Here is a 22,874-nt window from a genome sequence, read left to right as displayed (position 1 = left end):
CAAAATTCACCAGTTCGCTTCTTCAAATCCATTCAAATGAATCTTGCAAAATTGAACAGTTCGCTTCTCTAGTTCAGTGAGATTTTCACAACTGAATGCAAATGAATCTTGCTTAATCCATCAATTCCGTCTTCTTCAGATCGACGTAAAAGAATCTTGCCGAATCCATTTATCTTCAAAACCACAAATTCAATTCTACAAATCCAAGCAAATCAATATTGCTTAATCAATATCAATTCTTGAAATCAATGTAAATAAATCTTGGCAAATCCATTAATCTTCAATATTCGTCATTTCATTCGCTCAAAGAGAGGCGAATGAACCTTGCTAAAATAAAACTATCACACATTACTAGAATAGTCACAAAATACAGCTGATAGAAATTTATGTTTCAATGTGTCGGAATTAACGCCATTAAAGAACTGCGATTGCGAATTTGATTTATCACGTTACTTCAATCTACAACTTTGATTTATTTTATAATTAATTGAAAAAATAGTATTTTTCCTATATAACTCACATAATAACTAAGTGACCCCAGGACGGGGCCTCTTTTAACCCTAGGGGCATAATTTGAAGAATTTTGGTAGTGGACTACTAGACAATGCATCATACCAAATATCAAAAGCCTAGGTCGTATGGTTTCAGAGAAGGTGTAATAATTTAACGACGGCGCAGCCCGAGTGAAATTATTTGTACGACGTATTATCGCCCGAGTGTATAAACAGTGTTAAAACATGGTTTACAATACAATATTTCGATTCTAATATGGCTTTAGTCTAAAACAGTAGATAAAATATAGCAGCGCTCTTTCTTGGTCGCAACAAAAACATTGACGTCACCACACGTTGATGTGACGTCATTCTAGCGTAAGCATGTTTTAACAGAGACAAGTATATTAAAATATGCGATAAACAACTGTTGACGTGCGGATCGATGAGAACGCTATGACGTTAATTATGACGCCAAATTACCGCTTGACGCCCACTTCGTTCCTATTTGGATAAATAAAAACTCAGTATAATTTTGTCATAATATTTTCAAGGAATATGTAGAGATAGTACCTAAGTTTTCCAAATCATAGGTTTGAAGTTAAAAAGCTTTGAAATGAATACAAATGTCCATATATTTCTCAAAAACAGAAATACAGACAATATTTTAACCAGAAGTGTGGAGTTATGAGCATTTAATATTTTCATGTTAACGAAAATTTTGTGATCAAGGAAATGTAACTCTTCTTGAACATGGAGAGCATAAACATCAAAGGGACATAATAAAGTCAATATTTTCTAATTGGGTGCATTTGATTTAACATTCAACTTTGATCTGGATTGCTAAATAATGATCCATGATACTGTGTGCTAAAAATTTAGAACATCTGGAACAGTCTACTAACAGCAAAACTATGCTTTAGCAGAATCTAAATAGTTAAGCTCTAACTGGGACTCGAACCCAGGACCTCTCACACCTAAGGCAGACACTCTAACACTTCCCTATAACAGCAGTAGCTAATAGCTATGCAGTTTAATTGCTGGATTACATTGCGTGAACTGGAACAATAATCGGTGAACTCCGGATTATCGGCGTATTCGCTTTGTTACCTAACGGCAATTTTTGTGTAAAGAAAAAATATAATCTAATGCTGCCAACGTCATAATCGGTCAAATCTGCCCAAATTTCTCTGACGTGTTGTTCAGAGTATGAACTTACTAACTGGTAGTACCAGTGAAATATTACTTACACTGAATCTTTTATATTTGCCCTTTTTGCAGCTGTCGAACGGCAAAGACGGTGAGTTTTGTCCAAATATAAGTAATTATTTTACCAGTTTTGAGAGGATTTCAATTGATGGGAAATTACAGTTACAAACTAAATACCTTTCTGCAACACATGGAATCATTAGCATTCACTGTCAGTCAGTATTATGACTAAGATCGACTGTCATTCATTCATTTCAAAGTTTTATAGACAGAGTCCGTTGTTTACATTTTTATCGTAACCGGTGCACTTGTAAAAATCACTTTAGTTTGAAAAATCAAAGTATGCGAAGAGCTATGGTACGGTCTCTAGAATATGTTAAACAAAAATAAACAATGCCCTATTGTGGTCTATCGCCTGATTTACCACTGTTCTTTAACCACTCGGACTAACATCCTTGTGTGAACTCTGAACTTTTGTAGATCAGATGCTAAATGCGTAATTTTTAAGATAAATCATCCAGCTAATTGAATAAATTTGAATATCTGACCGTAATCAATGGTGTTTGAACTAGTAAAATCTCAGGTACACAATTCACGGTCGGGTGATAATACAAAAAATTATCTTAATAACTTGTACTTTGATCTATACAAATATAGGTTAAAGGTCAGTAATTCAAATCCTTCTTTGTTTCATATTAAAAACGACAACTTTATGTCGTCTTTACGTATCTTTAGAGAACATCACCTTTTCCTACACCAATTTTTCATGAAAGTTCTATCACAAATTAACGAAAAAATGAAAAACAAATAGGGGGTTGAATAGTTCCTAGTGAAATGCCAGTCAGTTGTGGTCTGCTACCCTAAAAATGGCGCATATTTGCTCTCCTCCGCGCAATAAACACCGACTTCCGGTTTCGATCTGCAAAACTTGCCATGTGGGTTGTATGAACATGAAAACCATCTCATTTCATGCAGAATGTATTCTAGTAGCGAAAAAGTGTGATTAAAGCACTCGTTCTACACGAATTTGCGCAGAAAATGGGAAAATTAGGATCTATTTATTATGGACTTCTTTCGACTACACCACGGAAGCACATTTTCGACCGAATTACTGACCTTATTCCTATAGATGTATTGAATACATATAGGTTATATTATACATGTAGTAACAAATAGGATGTACTCTCACGGTCGATTAGACTTGGTAACGGTTAAAAAGAAAATCACGTAGATTTGAGTGAAAACGAAACATTAAATTAAAGGAAATAAACCATGGATAAAAGACCCGTTTTGACTTCTTAGATGCAGATGTGCTTCACATTTTCTTTAAACTGAAGGTACGTCTTTTTTTTAAATACATTGATAATTTGAATAATAAGCAGATAAGATATAGCTAAGGTTCAAGTAAAGTGTTTTGATAATCTCCCCAGGTGATCCATGACAGCTCTCTTGCTCAGTTGTCATAGCTTTATTGGTTGGTTACCAAAAGTGTATAATTTACCGTATTACTGCGCCTATAAACCTTGGGTTTTGTCATTCTTTTGTTTTCATGCGATAGTCTACAATGTCGGAGGAGATATTTGACAAATATATGCCATGAAATTAAAACAATATTTCGACAGGCCACGAAAACATGTGAAAAAAAAATTCTCAACATATCTTATTATTTAGAGGTGACTGACATGCCTTGATTAATTATTACATATTGTTTATTATTGATTGCGTATTTTAGATACATGTATACATACCTACCTGGCAGCTATTACGCGACTAGACCAGAGGGCTCCCACGCTGGTTCCTTTACTTTAGTTAGGCCTATAAGAAAAACTGTTTTTCTGTAATAGTCTCAATTTCATTTGTTTAGTACCAGTAACATATCTGCATGAAAAATACCAAGTTTTAGCTTGATTAAATCAGTTTTCAAGGTTTTATGGCATTTTCAGTAACGGGGGTCCCTGCGCTAATTTTCCTTCAAAATTGATGTCGCGACATAATTTTAACCAGTTCTTCTAGCCAGAGCTGGTTTTTGTTCTATTTCATAAGTTATCACTATAATTTGCAAGCAAATTACACACTAACACTTTGAAATATACCAAATGTCCCCTCTGAAAGGTATAAATGGGCAAAATTTAGAGTGTAAATGTGCATTTAAAAAAGGAATACACCAAAAACAGTGAAAATGTGATTTCTTTTGGTTTTTATCAATTTTTGCAGCAAAATTTTAATGAAATGCTAATTTTTTACCAAAATCTGACCAAACTAGTCCATTTATATCAATATCTGGACAAATCTCAATTTTTGCCCACATTTTCTTATAGGTCACAAACAGGTAAATAGTTTTCCCTATATATTCTATATAAAACTGACATTTTTTAAAGAGCTACCAAACATAGCTAGACCCATTTCAGAGAACAAATCCTTACCTCATTTTAAAGAGTTATGATAAAACTGATATAAAATGAAGAGAAAAGTAGGGATCATATATCTTCTAAGAGAGATTTCTCTGGTCACATTTGCTTACTGTAAACTGACATCAAAATAAAACTGCTGTGACCTGGAAGTATTGCTCATACTAAAATTGAGCTTCACTTCACCAAATACAACCTGCTCTCCCATTTTTCCAAAATGTCAAAAATACATCCACAATGAAATGTAAACAGAAACTAGCCTTAATTTAGGCCTCTGTTGCCATGCCAAGTGAAAAAATAGTGTTCAAATACCTGGCATCCATTACGCGATAGACCAGATGGCTCCCATGCTGGTTCCTTTACTTTAGTTAGGCCTGTATGCCTAAAACTGAGTCCGGGACCAGTCTCCACAGGTTTTGATCTTATAAAAATCAGTCTATACAAGTTCCGATGTTCAAAGACCAGTCTGTAAAGTATATAAAGGGTCCGATGTTATAAAACCGAGTTTGGAAACCAGTCGGGCCCACCGTTACATAACTGAAATACTGTTGGAAAAAAAGGCGTTTAATTAAAAACAAACAAGAAAAAGATCAAAGCAAGCGCCAATGTAGTTTAAACAGATATCACCTTAATACGGTATGTAAGATAAGATAAGAAATTGTTTAATATAGGGACATGCGCATTTATAATAACAATCATGATCACTAAAACACTTTACCCAATGAACCTACACACCTTCTACAATCAGTAAATTTCAATCAACAATCTAAAACTGAAGATGAAACTGACTTAAAAGAAAGTGTTTGAAAATATAGCTCTAGTTTACACATATTGGTGAAATTGGTTTACACATATTGGTTTCATAGGTTTACACATACTGATTAAGTTGGTTTACACCTGCAGGTTAAGTTAATTTACATATACTGATTAAGTAAGTTGGTTTACACATAGTGGTTAAGTTAGTTTACACATATTGAATAAGTTGGTTTACACATACTGAATAAGTTGATTTACATATACTGATTAAGTAAGTTGGTTTACACATAGTGGTTAAGTTAGTTTACACATATTGAATAAGTTGGTTTACACATACTGAATAAGTTGATTTACATATACTGATTAAGTAAGTTGGTTTACACATAGTGGTTAAGTTAGTTTACACATATTGAATAAGTTGGTTTAAACATACTGAATAAGTTGATTTACATATACTGATTAAGTAAGTTGGTTTACACATAGTGGTTAAGTTAGTTTACACATAGTGTTTAAGTTGGTTTACACTTAGTGGTTAAGTTGGTTTACATATACCGGTGAAGTTGGTTTACACATATCGGTGAAGTTGGTTTACACATACTATCGAAGTTGGTTTACACATATCGGAGAAGTTGGTTTACACATAGTGGTTATTTAGTTTACACATACTGGTTCAGTTAGTTTACACATTGTGTTTAAGTTAGATTACACACATAGTGGTTATGTTAGTTTACATATACTAAAGTAACTGGTGAAGTTAGTTTACGCATATTGGTTAAGTGAGTCTGCTGTTCAGAGTGCAGACTTCTTTGCAGTTAGCAATCCGAATCGCGGACTGCATGCCATCTTAATCAAGGCGATTTACACGTAAATCTTGTGTCCAAAATTTAAATAAAAATCAATACAAATGTCACTTGATACAAATCACTATTTGCTACATAAACTGAATTGTGACATTTCCTTGAACTTTGATAGTAAATGTATCTTGAAAGTTAAAATGTTTACTGGTGATTATTACAAGGATTTTATTTCTTACAAGCGATTTTGTAATGTTTCTGAAAGGTATATTTATTTTTTCCAAACATAAAACTTTTCATCTTTCTCTTTGAAATAGATGGTATTTCTTTCCAATAAATAATATATTGATGTAATTTAAAATGTTATTTTAGAAAAATATTAATTGACTAAGGCATTTATACTATCGTTCACAGATTGAAGAGCGGATGAGTAGGGGAAAGATATTTTGATCTTACATTCGTGTGAATTGAAATTTACTAAACTTATGTACATCGCTTTTTCGATGGTATTAAATCTCACTCTAACCATTTGGACGGCTGTAAAATCGCCAGATGAATTTCACTGATATATTAGATTTTCACTTATTCAATTAAAATCTGTAATATGTATAACTTTTTGCCCAATTACAAAACAAATAATGTGAACTACCCGACCGTTTCGGTTTTTTTTTTTTTTTTTTTTGTAAAACGGTTAAAAAAGTTTATACAAATTGTACATTCACCGTTTAGGTGCTGTTAACTCAGAGCGGGCACAGTGGTCCAGAGGTCCGACTAAGAAACCAGGGGTGTCGTCAGTTCGAACACCCACTCCATCAACTAAAATTAACAGCAGAGTTTTTACGAGTACCGTGCATCGGTGCTGTACACCTTGCACGCTGATGAATCAGTGAAACGTTTGGAACTCGACTTAAGTATCTTGCACTGTCCCCTAAATTTAAGAATTACAGTCGCCTGGGGGAGTCACCACACAAATACATTGTATTGCCTTTAACTTTTCAAGACGATATATTTCAAAAGCTTTGATAGTCTTACTTTTAAATTTGGTTTAAATGGGGTCATTGAAAGTGAAATTCAATATCAACAAAGCGACAAATCTGTATTTGTAATTGATCAATAGCCCTTCTTTAAAAATAAATGAGAATGGTTTGTGGTCAAAGGTACTATCGCCGTTTATCAAAGAATTTATACTAATTCAAAATTAATACTTTTCCAATATGTCTTATTTTATTTTTGGAAATCAAACAGTTGATAATTGTCATTTTAAAGATAGAAACAGTGTATGATGTAAAATGGGAATTACAAAGCATGTCGGATTTAAAGCTGAGGGTTATCATTTTGGGTAATATAATACATATTCTATGTGCATTTTACATTTCTTTAATAACTAATCATATACAAATGTTGAAATATTTTATTCATCAGTTAATAGTATACATTTATATACTGATGTGAATGTTTTTACCATATCTATTAATTTGTTTTATTTCTTAACACTATAATTCCTGTCCGCCCGCTTAGCTCAAATGGGAGAGCTTAGAACAAAGGATCACGAGACCGCGAGTTCGATCCCCGGGAGAGGCGAATGTTCATCATGTTGATTGCGTCTTGTGTCATTTCGTCTCCTCCAATTTTGATTCTCGTGGAAAAGTTGGTAGTTACTTGCGGAGAACAGATTGTGTGTTCGATCCCCGGGCGGGGCACATGTTCTCCGTGACAATTTGATAAAAGACGTTGTGTTTGAAATCAGAAGTCCTCCACTGATTAATGTTGGGAAGTTGCGGTTACTTGCGGAGAACAGGTTTGTACTGGTACAGAATCCAGGAACACTGGTTAGGTTAACTGCCCGTCGTTACATAACTGAAATACTGTTGGAAAAAAGGCGTTAAACCCAAAACAAACAAACAAGAACAAAGTATGATTTTAAATTCTTTCTTTCCTAGGAGTATACTAGAACGTGTGTGGAATATTCTCCCTATAACTATTCTGTCTGGCCGAAGCCGAGAGGCTTGACCCATTCTATAAACTCTAACTTTCAAGTTTGCGTACAGTTTTAACTGATACCATTGTAAAACTTTTACCCTTTTATCCATTGTAAGTTTGTACATGACTAGGATCTTTTAACAGACTTCCCAGACATCGCGCCTGCTAGTTATTGTTCAGCAGTATTTTGTAGATGTAGATGAATCAAGAAAATGCCTGCCGTTACATAACTGAGATACTGTTGAAAAACTGCGCTAAACCCAAAACAATGCAAATAGAACCATAACATTTCATAGTGCATACACTAATCAACACCTTGAAAAGTGTGACACCTTGAAGCCATCATAAGTTTTTACACCTTGCAGGTTTAACCAGAAATAGTTTTTAGCGAGTGTTTAGTAACTTCTCAAACAGAACTAATTGTTTTTATCACCTTAAATGTTTTGGCTTCTATTTCTTGATTTATGATCATTTCCCCTTACCTATAAAAGGATAAAAGTAGAACTATATCGGATGTAATCTGCCATGGAATTCATTTTCTGACTCGAGGTACCGTATATATAGTTTAATTTGATGTTTAATTTTCAATACTGAATTTGTCTGTGGTAGTTTCTTTTTTCAGTTTTGATACATGTTTTGAAGTTTTAAATTCAAATTTTCTCTGTCTTGTAACACAACAAGCAAATTAACTAACTGCCATTAAAGATTTTTTCATACTAAGTATATAAATTAGAAACAACATTTTCGTCATTCATCTGCTATACTTATATTGATCGACGTCATCATCATCATCAATGTAGGGATAATACACGTTTTTTTTTGGGATATTTTTTTTGTTGAGATTTTGAGACCTTCGGTCTCGGTCACAAACAATCCCGCGGGCTTCTGCAGGCGTTAATACACAAAACAAACAGCTAAACATACTATGGATTACATTGTATCTACAATGCTACAAGAAGAGGTTATTATGGAAGAAACAAGATACAGATGCCAAATATCAGTCTGCGCAGAAATACATACATACGTCCCTGGCAAAGCATTTCAAAAATAAAAATCATGTTTTAACAGCACGTGAATTGCCTTGTTTGCACACGATTTTTCTCCCGTTTATACATGGGCGGATCCAGTGAAAAAAGTATGCAAGAATATCGGACACTGTTACATGTATTTCTTGCATGATATAGCAACGCTATTGTTTTATTTCAGGGACCGGGATACAGTAGTTTCAAGATCAAGGATGACGTTTATTAAATCTACATCTGTGTTCACAGTAATAGCCGAAGTGACGCTATGGCTTCTGAGTAAGCGACATTACTAAAGCTAAAACTAAAACAAAATTAGACTTCGATTTTCTGTCGCCTTTCTTGTTTCAATTTTTGACTCAAACGGATCATTGAGAACAATCAAGTGATCAAAGATCTAGAGATTTGTTTACAATCATGTTCTTCAAGCGGACAGTTACAGACGATTGTAATTGTAAAATACAAATTGGAACAACTGTTGAAATAACTTCATTTCAAGCAAAATGCATGCACGGGCATCATGCTCTGTCGGAATTAATCGTTTTTATACTAATTATTCATTTAACTGTGGATTGATTATAATACTGCATTTTATTTTAACGAACATTTCAGATTTTTTTTCCGCCTGTAAACGCATTCTCTAACCTTAAAACGGTCCACGTATTAAAGTGTTAATATTTTCTTTCGTTATTATACGGAAGTCGCTTGCGGCAGTTTGTATGAAATTGGCCAGTTTTCATAGCGCATTAAGATCTTTCTCAAATCCGTAAAGCAATTAAATCATAAAAATTACTATTTAACTAGCCTATCTAAGGATATAAAGTTTACGGTTTACATTAAGAACATTGAAGTTGACAATGACACTAAATTGGGCGTTAGAAACTTGCGTAGACACGCCCTTTTCATAACTAATAATAGGGAATAATTGGCTACACTAGTTAGACAACTACATTCAAGATTTATTAACGAAGTCACAAACATGATATAGGAAGAAGAACAACAAGAAAAGTTTATTTCATAAATTAACCCTTACCCTGCTAAATTTCTATAATGAACTTGTCCATCTTTCAATTTGCACAGTACCATTAGGCGCTTTCCAAAAAGGTACTGACTGAATGGCGAACATTGCAGATCTTGATCAGACTGCACGGACGTGCAGGCTGATCTTCGTCTGCATTGGTCGCAAAGGCAGAATCACTTGCCGCCAGCAGGCTAAGGGTTAAGGACGTGAGTCATTATGGTTCCTCGTCAACAAGTCTGTTACAATGTAATACAAGGCATACGCATTAATTTTCCAAACTCTGTGAATAAATGTTTTAAAGACCTTTTTTTTAGTCAGATATCACTATTCGCTAAGACTATCATTTTAATGTGTATAGCACAACACAACAAATAGTAGCTAATGAATTAATATTCGGTTTGATTCGTGAAAATAAGTACAATTTACGAAAGTGAAACCGTTCGTATATTCTTAATGGCTAGGTCAATATTTTGACAAAAATTCAACCAAAACCAAATCATGAAAACATATTTTTTACATGAAAGTTGAAACGCATGTAAAACACGTATATTACTCTACAAAATGATTGTCAATTTACTGACACATGCAACCGTCTCCAGAAAAGGATTGTATACAGAGGCCACACTTATGGACATATACTCAGTTCCAAAAGAAAGTGTGCACTTTTTAAGTTTAAATATTTCAAAAAATTCCCCGACGTGTTTGTTTCATTTTTTCATACACTAACTCTCAGGTATAACTCAAAATCTAAAATGCACACCAGTTTGTTTACGAACTGATTTAAATTCTGGTACCAAACATTTTAAGTTTTCATGAAAATAACCGAGAAAAAATAACAGGAAACTAAGTGCACACTTTCTTTTGGAACTGAGTGTATTGTATCCTATTTGAGTTAAAGATTTACATTAGTATCTATATATTTTTCTGAAATTCGCTAGAAATACACGTTTGAAAAATTATTACTACCTCCCTTTACCTTTCTTTGGTTGTGCAATTAAAACAAATTGAAAATAAATGAATTGTGATGCTGCATGCAGTTTTGAAATGTGTGTTTTTTTTTGTTCCGAATATGGAAATATCTTGATATCATTCAAATGCAAATGTAAAACTAAATACATATATTAAATTGGTATAAAACGAAAAGCTAAGTTTTTTTACACACTTGCTTAATAAAGGGGTAATTACCAAATCTTATAAAAAGCCTACTTTTCTAATATTGATCTAACTCTATGTAATTGCTAATGGGACTTTTTGTTTTTTTAGGACAAACGTATAATAAAATCTAATGTCATACAATATTGCTTAAATGTGATCGACCAACTTAATCCCATAAAGTTGATATTAGAATTAAAGCACTCCGCCTTTCTAATTTAGCAATAATCGGTAAGCATTTGACATTACGCATTAAGTATTTGACATTTAGTACTTTGCAAAGATCTATGGAAGGTCAGTGCGCCATGTTAATTGCCAGTTGCTATATGCAAAAAAGTAAGTGCAAAATGCTAATTTCCAAATGCTTAAAGTCAAATAGTGACTATCAAACGGTAATTATCAAACTAAAACTGCTAAATGCTTATTGCTAAGTGCTGATTCAAATAAAGAGCTGAATATATCAATTTGTGAAAGCATCTGTTAAATGGTTGTTGGCCTTTCTCACCTAAGGTTTTCTCTAGCAAAAAAAAAAAAAAAACTTATACAAAATATAAAACTTGTATAAATTCTGTAAAAATTCGGCTTGTATTTCACAGTTAGGTATGAACAGGCAGGAAAAAATAAATCCGTATTGTACTTTTTAAAAATTCCGTATTGTACCTTTCGTATTGTATGCTGCCGGACTACTTTCATCAATATTCATGACCTGACACAGTTCTATAAATAGCGCACATAAAAACTTTACTTAGGTATATTTTAATATCGATAAATGTGGCAACGTTAAATGTCGCAACGCCGCTAATTGTCGCAACCACCGTTAAATGTCGCAAGGTTGACGTTAAATGTCGCAACCACCGCTAAATGTCGCAAAATCGTCTGCCGCTAAATGTCGCACCTTTAACGTTAAATGTCGCAAAATTTGCCCACCGTTATATGTCGCAGCACCAACGCTAAATGTCGCACAGCAAAATAAGGTACACAACTTAGAGATAAGACTGGGTAATGCATGCGTGATTTGAGAAGGGCTGAATTGACCTTTCACTCTAATCTGCACGTTTGCTTTTCAGTGGTTCCGCACCATACATACGTTATATATTTCATATCTAAAGGTTTGAGCACTAACGTGGTACTCGCCACCGTACTAGATTTATTTCAGGTCTGAACTATGTAATTCTTTGGAGTCCTGTTTAGCTAATGAGACATTAAGCTCGCGCTCCGTATTGTCGCGCGTTGTATCGCATGTCTTTAGTCGACCTGAATTTCGTTACACAACAGGCCGGGGGCCAGAAATTGTTGATGGGGGTGAGGGTGGGGGGAGGGGGGGCACCAGTTTTAAACAAAAGCGTCACAGCGACGTGCGGTAGGTACGGGGTTCCTCTGTACGTATTTGTGGGAAAGTTTTTTATATACAGGTATGAAATGTGTGCCTGTGGTGCATTTTTGTCTATTTTTAGGTACGTATTAGAGGGGCACTCCCCTTGTTTTAGGTGGTTAGGGTCTTTTCCCATTGACAATTTTGAAATACAAGTATGGAATGCTGGACTTTTATTGCATTTTTTGTTCAACATTTCGGTGTATGGGAGGGGTTATCCCTGTCATTTTCGAGGGTTCAGGGTCTCTCCCCGGGAAAGTTTGAAAAACAGGTATAAAATGGTTGCCTTTGGTGCATTGTTTTCTTAATTTTAAGGTACTGGAGGGGTACTCCCCCCATTTTAAGGGGTCAACGGTTCTTTCCCCTGGGGAATTTTGAAATATAAGTATAAACGCCTTAGGGGCGTTTTGGGTCTACATTTTGAGAAAATATTATTTCCAAAATAGTTGGGTGCAATTTTGATGAGTATAAGTCACTAGTAAGTCAACAAGGGTGGGGTTTGGGGTGGGGGGAATCGGCTCGGGCAACAATCCAGGCCTGAACTACGCGACACGAAGACTGTGTTTTGTACCAGCTGTAGAAAACGAAGATTTTCTATTAATCAGTCATGGGTTCTATTTCTTTGTTTGGAGGTTTACATTTAAAGTCATAAGATAACTATCGAGCTTCAATGGCGGAGAAAGATCCTATGTGGCCCTCTGTATATTCTTTCAGGTAAAGCGGGAATTTTGATATTATTTTATTTTTAGTCTCTTAAAATTGTTTGGTTTAGTCTCATTCCCCTCATTATCCTACTTTTCCGCCTACCCACACATACCCCCCCCCCCCCGCCCCTCCTCTCTCTCTCTCTCTCTCTCTCTCTCTCCCCCCCCCCCTCTTCAAAAATGTAAATATTTATATTTTCTATTAATTATCTTGGTGATGTGTGTTTGTGTCTTAGATTTCTGTGTCGTTATTCACCCCGTTTCCCACCCATACCCAACCCCCCACAAACATACAACACTATTACCAAATCGTATTTAGTTAGAAGAAACCTCAGACTATTTCTGTCCTAAAACACTGGCCCTATTACAAAATAATTTTACAAATATCTGTCTTGCGTGACTGTTCAAGCAAGGTGTTGAACTCAGGTGAGCGATCTAGGGCCAACAAGGCCCTTTTGTTGCTAAACGTAACAGCACTTATCATTAAGATAATTATTTGTATTACATAAACCTGTTAATTTTTCTTCCCTCAAAAAGTAAATATACACAAGGAATTGATAGTCATAGTGTCAAATAGGAAGTGCGACATTTAGCGTTGGTGTTGCGACATATAACGGTGGGCAAATTTTTGCGACATTTAACGTTAAAGGTGCGACATTTAGCGGCAGACGATTTTGCGACATTTAGCGGTGGTTGCGACATTTAACGTCAACCTTGCGACATTTAACGGTGGTTGCGACATTTAGCGGCGTTGCGACATTTAAAGTTGCCACAATAAACATTGAAGATTTCGTTCAATAACAAAACAACAAACAAGAAGGTAGATGTATATAATAAAAGGGTCATTATAACAGTAGCTAGATCTGGGATTTTGTATTCGGCTCTCGTGGATTTTGCAAGGTCGGATCACACTCGGTGCTTGCGCGCCTCGTGACAAAAATCATCTCGAGCCGAATACAGCATCCCAGATCGAGCTACTGTTATAATAACCTTATTAGATTCGGGTAAATGCCACAGTTGTGATGTCGACGGATTTCAAATACCAGCAACAGTTGATAAAAGAAAAAAAGTTGCTTTTGTTTGTTCATTTATAATGCAAAGAGTTTCCTTCATTTTGAAAAAAAAATGTATGCTTAATATATGACATATATTGTGTATGTATCTAGTTAAAGTGACTTTTATGTTTATTACAGTGTCAGTACTGACCTTACTACTTTCCTACAATCTGATTGGTGTTGAGCCGTTCAGGCGTGGTTTCTTCTGTGACGATGAGACGATACGATACCCGTACAAAGATGACACTGTCAGTGACACAATGGTAGCTGTTATATTTGTAGTTGTGCCTATAATTATCGTAAGTGTATCAAATAATTTCAATTCAATTCAATGTTTTATTAGGCATATGAACATATATACAGTTCTTCGCCTATGCATTCATTCATAAGCGGTGACAAAGAAACATGAGAAGAGTATGGACAATATACAATGAATGATGAAACATAATAATCTTACTCCTAGACCCCGTATAAAGCCTGTTGTTGGTCGTATCTATAAAGTTTTATTATATACATATTAAAGACATTGTGTCAAAATTCATTTGTTCTCCAACTCTGATTCATGTGGGGAAGTTGGCAGTTACGTGCGGAGAACAGTTTTGTACTAGTACGGAATCCGGGAATACTGGTTAGGTTGAACTGCCCGCCGTTACAAAATGAAATACTGTTGAGAAACGGCGTTAAACCGAAAACAAACAAACACATTTCATGCGAAATGCTGGGATTGTAATATTCGTATAATAGTCGTTTCTCCTTACGGGATGTTATTACTATTGTTCGTATCTTAATCTACTGGCTGTTAGCGAAACGCTGGACATGAAACATTCCAGTAACTAGAACTTGCATGCCGCTTTTTGTTGTTTGAAAGGGTGTCATTAAAGAACGAATAGGGCACTGGCACAGACCAGAAAGAAAATACAATTTTACATATTATACCGCACCCTAGGTATACTACAAGAACCATGGTCGTGAAGGGAAAATTTACTCGCGCATTTCTGACCTAAGACCAACAGTTTGGTAAACGGGTAATCTACTAAATAAAATATCATTGAAAAAGTGGTAATTTATCTTCCATCCTGCAACAGTCACCTTGTGTGTATTAGATAGTGTCTATAATAATATAATTAATTTACTATTATAAAAATTAGATGATATTGCCTACAAAATACAGTCCATTTCCGATTTTTTCAGATCTTCAGTCATGTAACTTGTCTTTAAAAATCTAATTTATGGCCATTATAGAAACAATTCATATACCGTTTTCAAAAGATAGCTCATTTCCAATATTTCAGATGATCATCACAGAAACTGTTCATATAGTATCTATAAAAAGTAGACAGGAAAAAGGAAGCAAAGTTTTGGTGCAAAAATTTTCAGCTAAATTTTATAGGTAAGTGATAACAAATTATCGACTTAATCTTTAGATAATTATAATATACAAGTTAAAGCATAGCAAAAGTTCCTTCTAGGGCACATCTATATAAATATATATTGATCATCTTGTAAAATTTTGGTTGCAATATCTGTTTTAAATATTGGTCATCATAACAGATTCATATAGCACCATTTTCATGGTTTAATTTAACACGTTAAAATAAGCTATGCATACACGGGCAGCCATACACGATGCCGTTCCCCTTCTACTTAAAAGGGCAAAAGGGATCTGTTATGAGGGACAAAGCGAGAGGAAATTCATGAACACAGGGAGAAATGCATTTAATTTACATACATGACTGTCCGGCTAACTTAGTTTGGTACATTGCGAATAGACAGTCTGGTTCTTGAACGTGCCAGGTGAATAGCGCCAATACCTGCGAAGCCGTCTTTCCTGATAAGAACCAGTACTGGCGTTTTAGTTAAGTTTAAGATACTCAGTAGCATCTCAGAAATTTTTAGTGCTTGGACCGCGATTCGAACCCGGACCCACAGTCAAGCGTGTTACCATTTGACCACAGAGCCATGATCTACCATACCTTTTAGTCGTAAAATGACAAGAACGAAAATTGTTTGAGATTTATCTTTTTTCTTTTTTCTTTTTACAGAACAGTGGGAGCATTTTTGTTTGCTACATTGTGTACAATGTTTCTTACTGAAACAATGAAGTTATTTGGCGGTAGACTCCGCCCACATTTTGTGTCATTATGCAAACCAGATTTCTCAAAATTGAATTGTTCCCAAGGATACATAATGATTCATACTGGCACGTGCACAGCTGACGTCACAAGAAGAAAACTGCTAGATGCTAGGTATGCAATAATGATTATAATTGTTTATTCTATAAACTATAAATATACGCTTTCTCATTGGACAAACCTGATCACGTACATTAAACATGAAATTTTCAAGTTATATGGCACAGCATGTTCGTAATTTATATATCGATATTGCAGAGTTGCTTAAAATATTTGTGAGACTCCCTGGAACTATTTTTAGCAACTGTATCAATATATGGACTTGCTAGATAATATGACTAGAAAATTGTTCAGTATCATCATGATTTCTTTTTAAATTGCACTTGCATTGATAATTTTTAGCAAAAAAAAAATGCTACGGAGCATAATTATGTATTTCAGACATTCATCAAAACGAATACCCATTTGCACCTCATTATATAACTCTAATGTAGCATAGCGTAATGAGGTACCCATGCCTTACAAAAATAACTGACAAAAGCTATGTAATTTAAAACAGTATTTATTCTATACTATATCACACCATATTAAACGGATGAAAAGTATTGTAGCACAAAAATAATGTCATTCATCTTTCTTAATGAATAAGAACGGGTCACCAAAATATTCTTGTTTTGTATTGATAAATGAAATATAAGACATACACACATAAGTGTAAATATTTCAGATTATTCCTACTATTTTGTACTACAGTTGAATCAGGTAGCAGCCACCTGTGTCAAGCGGCCACTAGCCTTAGTCAGTCGGCTAATTTCAAGTTTTCTTTAGCAGCCGAATGTCTTAAGCAACAAGATTGTGTCTTTCCCTTTGATAGCGGCTTAATACAGGTTTCACTGTATACAATATAATGCAATGTGTTCTCAGTATTACTAACAATACCAGTACCAATACATGTACAAACAAAACGCAACACAACACAAATACAGTACAATACAACACAACATAACACAACAATGCTTTACAACAAAACAATGCAATGCAATAAAATAAAATACACTGTAAAATACACAATACACAACATACAATACTGTAACACTACTGTAACGATACGATGCGATGCGATGCAATGCACTCACACGATTCGTTTAAAAATAAGAAAAATATCGCATTTTTAGATCTAACTGTTGCCGCTATATAAAAGGGAAGTAATTCCAAATGTCTCTTCATAAAGAATCGTTCGAATTGTCCCGTTCAATATAAAAAAGACTAGAGTCCAGTATAAAACTAGTTTCTATTGTATCGTCACGTGATAGATACAAAAGTTTCCAATTAGTTGAAAATATATAGGTGTGAAATACAGTACAGTACAGTGCATTGCATTGCACCTTGCGTTGCATTGCTCTGTAGTGCATTGAACTGCATTGAAGTTCTGTGCATTGCATAGCATTGCGGTGCGGTGCGGTGCGCTACTGCACGGTAGGTACAATACAGTATAGTACACTCTCTCTTGAATATATGCTTCGATAGACAAAAATATTTCACCAGGCTAGGAAGAAATTGTTAATATTTTTGTTTACAAAATTATGAAGACAGCTTGGCAAGAAGTTGCCAGCCATTAGTCATAAAAATTGTACGAAAATTACACGGTAGTATTTGTATATTAAATGAAAGGAAACATTGGTTGTTCGAACTCTACAGTAAAAGCCTAATAGCTGTTCTCGAGATACACAGTAAAAGACTAATGTCTTGAAAACAAGCACATTGATGTTACCTTGAAGTTTCCTTTATGATACAGACAAAGAACAAAGAAAAGAAACACTTTGATATCTGATAAATTATATTATGATTTGTTCAGGTTGCTACTTTTAATAAAAATATACTTTAAGCTAATTATCCCGTAATAACGATGTTAACGGAAAACCACGTGGGTGTTCTGCTACACTTACATGTACGCCCGAAGAATGCCGAACTGCATAACGATACTCAAACTACTACGCAGTGATCCCCCTTGCCGCCACGCTTTCATTGATACTTGAAGCCAACTGACCCGTAATAACGATCGGCAAAATTAATGTTTACGGAAAACCACGTGGATGTTTCGCTACACATACGCCAAAAGAATGCCGAATTGCATAACGATACTCAAACTCCTACACGTGATCCCACTAGGCGCTACGCTCTCGTAGCGGCAAGGGAGATCACTGAAGAGGAGTTTTAGCGAGACTACGTATTCATACAGAAAAAGTGTCATTATTGATCCACTACAAGATCTATCTTGTAATAAGGTTTTAGTTTTGATGCATCGATTATTGTGGAATACAAATAACACGAGTAAGAATATTCGAGACATCTGCCGCGATATGCATACATGTACAGGGTGTCCCATAATATGTGATACCATTTCGTGTGTCCACTTGTGTGTAAAGACTTACAAACATATGTATAAAATGTAGTAAGACTTAATTATTCCACACATACGGTTGATATATGGTTTACTGATTGTCATTACGCTGGGTCCTCTGCCTTAAAGATAACCTTAATCAATTTGCAATTTCAGAAAGTCATTTCCGTCGGGACATGCCTCGTTATCAGCTTTTGGTGCTATTTATTTACTGGTAAGAGCTTCTTTTATTACAAGCATAGAACAGTGCGCGCGTGTAAACGTTTATTCTAACACAAACTGATTTTTTTTATTTTATTCTATTTCATTTTTTTAATAGGAAAAAAAGACTGCAATTTGTGTGTTATTATGCTGCCCACACAAATCAAGCATATATTTAGGTAGTTGTCACCAAAGATGATGTAGGTCTACATAGTAATCCCTGATAAGTGTCAGAACCGAAATAAAATACCTCAAACAGTGATTTGATTTGAACATAATTAGAAGACTCCCGCTGCGCCCTCTTGATATAATTCCTTCGCATGTGAACACAAAACAACGATTTGACTGAACGACAAATCACTGTTTGCAATATATATTTCTTTTAAATATTCTAACTTTTGAAGACTCAATTAGTTTCCCTAACACTGTTTGTACGTCACAATTATTGCGTCATAACACGCTGGAAAAGAATACCATACAAAATAGGCATAATTCAGGGGTTTAAAGTAAAAAATGAGAAAAAACATCTTTTTAAATTTATTTCTGATGTCATGTGATAAATAAAGCACTCATTCATGATTGAATGGTTCTGTGTATTGGTCGGCAAGCTATTCCAGTAAGTCTATAGATTCTAGACTATTATAATGTAGATCTAACAAAAGTCGTATTGATCAGTTTTATGAATGAGTTATAATTTGAGCCGCACCATGAGAAAACCAACATAGTGCGTTTGCGACCAGCTTGGAACCAGACCAGTCTGGTCAGGATCCATGCTGTTCGCTTTCATAGCCTATTGCAAGTAGAGAAACCGTTAGCGAACAGCATGGATCTGCAGGCTGGTTTTCTGATGGTGTGTCTCATTTGTGAAATTCTGAAGTACTGTCATCTTGTTATTTCAGGTGTATCTTCAGCTTCGTTTCATCTGGACACAGAAGATAAGAATACTCTTGCCGCTGATACAAGTTGGAATCATCTGTGCTTCCGCTTTTGTTTGTATTTCCCGCGTAAATGATAATAAGCACCATTTTGGTGACGTCATCGCTGGTGCTATTTTGGGAACGGTTTTAGCCTTACTTGCGGTAAGTTTATTAGTAAAATTATGAGCCATTTTCACCTCAACAATTCGAGCCCCACCCGGGGTGTTGAAATTTTCCTGTGAGGAAGCTATCCAGCTGACTTACGGAAGGTTAGTGTTTCTACCCAGATGCTCGTCCGGAATGAAATAATGCCTGTCTGGAGAGGTAGGCTAAGATGAATGGTATGGTGGTATACTTCTGCCACAAGCTACTAGAGCTAGTAGCTAAGTAGACCTTACATTTATATAATTCCTATTTAAAAATGAAACTTTTGTCCCGTTCGGCAAGAGTTTCTTATTCACTGAAGTTGCTCATCTAAGCCAATATCGACCATAACAACTTCTCATTTATCATAGTTGTTCTCCTGCCTGGCTACATGTAGTATATATTTAAGGGTACGATATGGTACAATATTGATGTATTTAGTATTGCACAACATGCGCAAACTTGATTTGTTTTCAGTTAAAGTATGTTTCCTGCATCCGAAGGAACGGAAAACATGTCAGCCATTACCTACCAGATACAGTTCACGACACACCGACCAGCCCTGTGCTTACAAACACATCTCCAGCACGAAATGGACAAACTCCAAATACTGTTGTCGAAATGAAAGATGTATGACATTGATAGATGACATTGTCATGACATTGAAATATGGCATTGTTTATATTACTAGAACAAGATATATAACGAAAGATTATGACATTGATGTATGACATTGTTTGTGACATTGAAATATGGCATTGTTTATATTACCAGAAAAAAAGATATATAAATATATACTCACTCATTCTGTTTCATCAAGAAAGTTGTTTAGATTTATATTTATTTTTTTTCAAGAGTGAAACGAAGTAGACACACATGACGAACCTTGGTAGTATTCGAAAATGTCATGTACCAACATCCTAAGCACCTCCCTTCCTAACTCCATATCTCCTGAAGTATTTATATATCCTACTTTATCAACCAGTTATGTGACAGACATTTTTTAAAAAAAATTACAATATTTATTTATGTACATCTTGGTGATTTTTTGTTTACTTTTCAAAAGTGTCAAAATACCGGAAGAGGGCTACACCGTAATGACGAAGCTGACTTTTAGAACTATATCGAAGCAGTAAGAAATACGCAACCTATAAATTGAAATCTCCAGTCTCAGTAAAAACCGCGATTGTTCGCTTCGCTCCCTTATTTACGGTTTCTTTCTGCTGAATAATTCACTTTATAGAATCCCAACAGAGCAAATCACAAACCGCGTTATTACATCCTGTAGAAACGTTGATTTATCCCGGCAGTTTTAGTTTCGTTTCAAACGTACTTTCATCAAACGTTTAGTGAATAGCGCAAATGCTTTATCATTGTTGCAGCTACGAAGGAAATATAGCAAGATGGTCATGATTGACCTATATCGCTTATCTGACCTAAATGGTGGTTATCACTGGATGCATTTTTTTTGCCTCCCTGTACAGACGTTTTCCGACACGCATTTCATTAATTTAATATTTTTTGAAGTTATTGCCCTTTGGTGTTTGTAACTCAACTTAGAAGCGCCACAAACTCTACGATCAGTATACAAACTGAAAATTTGCATGCAATAGATTTAAAAAATGTATACTTTGTTTAGTGATACTGGGGTTGAATAGATGTCTACACAAACCACTCATGCTAATAAATAGCGAGTTCTTCTTTATTGCTCAACCGAAAATGGCTGTTTGTGGTATCCTTCGAAATAAGTTATTAGGGATATTTACCAGAAAAAAATCACTCATGCATAAATACCATCATATTATGTTAGACGAGTCCTGTCAACAAATTTTTATAAGCCTTAAGTCACTCACGCGTTCAAGATGCTTTTTAAATATTTTGGTATTATTGCACTGGCATCTTTAGTTTTGGTGTATTTAGTAGTCGTGCCATACGAAGATCTTTACCAAAGAATACTTTAGGAAAATTAGTACAAATACTTTGCTAAATCTTTGAACATGTTAGAATACACGTATCATGGACCTGTCAAATCAATGATTTAAGGTTCATGTAAAGCGTTTGAGACCACCCCCTAGGAAATTTTCATTTTGGAAATTATACCGGACAGACTCATAATATTCATAACATACATGTACGGAGTTGTTCAGAAGAAGTTGTAAATACTTTCTATAGAGGTCACCTTGTTTGGTAATATGTATTTTGTCTTACAAAGCATGTACTTCAGCTGTCCACATTCTATTTTTGTACAAAATATCAAACTTCTTTTTCAAACATATTTTTTCTCTAAGTTTATTTTTGTTGTGTGTCTTACATACTTATCTAGTATACCAGGAAATGAAAAATAGTTTACTTTCATATTTGTTGAAATACTGCAGTTTTTTGTCAATTTGACAGCTTTACTTCCACGTTCATTTTGCAATTTTTGCATTTTTTTTAAATGTACATGGTTTGTAACACTTTCAACTTCCGGAGTACCTGGACAAATATGTTAGACACACAATGATTATAAAAGTAATGACAAAATACTTTTGAAAAAGAAGCTTGATATCTTCAACAAAATAGAACATGAACAGTCAAAGCACATGTGATATAAGACAAAATGTGTTGTTCAAAATGGAGTAACCTGTCTTGAAAGTTTCTTCTACTTATTATGAACATTTTGATGTATTCTTTATGATAGACTAAGGCCTATGTGGCGTAAAAAACTAAAACAAAAATTCACCCGATGGGTTGTTTCAAAAGACTTTACATGAACCTTAATCTAAAAATTCATTGTCTGTTTTGATTGCAAAGTTTAAAGACCTTGTATCTGGTAAGCACAGTTTTAATGCATTTTACGCATGAGTGACGTTATTTCTATTCATATAAGTATGATATTATAATCTGTTGATATTTATTATAGAATGATGTAAGTCTGTATAATTTTGTTTATTCATTTCATGTTTCGCTCTATCTTTGGCCAAAGACCTGACCGCCAATGTCCACGATCAAGCTCGAGATTCATGTTTGTGTATGTTATGAACTAAAGTTAATCTGATTTTTAAAAATAGACCGGCAGTGTCAGTGACCTTTGTATGACAACAGATCAATGTATATATAGGTCTAATGTCGGCAG

At 34.8% G+C, this 22,874-nt stretch overlaps 1 protein-coding gene across 1 annotated transcript; it reads left to right on the top strand.

Annotated features, from left to right (window-relative positions):
- The first annotated feature begins 2,882 nt into the window (after positions 1 to 2,882).
- On the top strand, positions 2,883 to 21,529 carry LOC123539458 (phospholipid phosphatase 1-like). The gene is made up of 8 exons (XM_045324092.2): positions 2,883 to 3,037; positions 8,845 to 8,939; positions 14,103 to 14,263; positions 15,257 to 15,354; positions 16,007 to 16,210; positions 18,654 to 18,711; positions 19,598 to 19,777; positions 20,237 to 21,529. The coding sequence occupies exons 2-8, from the start codon at positions 8,876 to 8,878 to the stop codon at positions 20,393 to 20,395; spliced, it is 924 nt and encodes a 307-aa protein (XP_045180027.2). The 5' UTR covers positions 2,883 to 3,037; positions 8,845 to 8,875; the 3' UTR covers positions 20,396 to 21,529.
- The last annotated feature ends 1,345 nt before the right edge of the window (positions 21,530 to 22,874 follow it).

Source organism: Mercenaria mercenaria, chromosome 18 (genome assembly GCF_021730395.1).
Source record: "Mercenaria mercenaria strain notata chromosome 18, MADL_Memer_1, whole genome shotgun sequence".
Lineage (NCBI taxonomy): Eukaryota > Metazoa > Mollusca > Bivalvia > Venerida > Veneridae > Mercenaria > Mercenaria mercenaria.
The sequence above is the reverse complement of the archived record's forward strand: the minus strand, read 5'-3'. Positions and strand labels throughout refer to the sequence as shown.

Bases quoted from the DNA above. Each gene is read 5' to 3' on its own strand.
- LOC123539458 (XM_045324092.2), top strand. From the start codon at position 8,876: ATGACGTTTATTAAATCTACATCTGTGTTCACAGTAATAGCCGAAGTG. The intron at 15,355-16,006 runs GTAAGTGATAAC...TTCTTTTTACAG, and splicing joins TTTTCAGCTAAATTTTATAG to AACAGTGGGAGCATTTTTGT. The intron at 18,712-19,597 runs GTAAGAGCTTCT...TTGTTATTTCAG, and splicing joins TTGGTGCTATTTATTTACTG to GTGTATCTTCAGCTTCGTTT.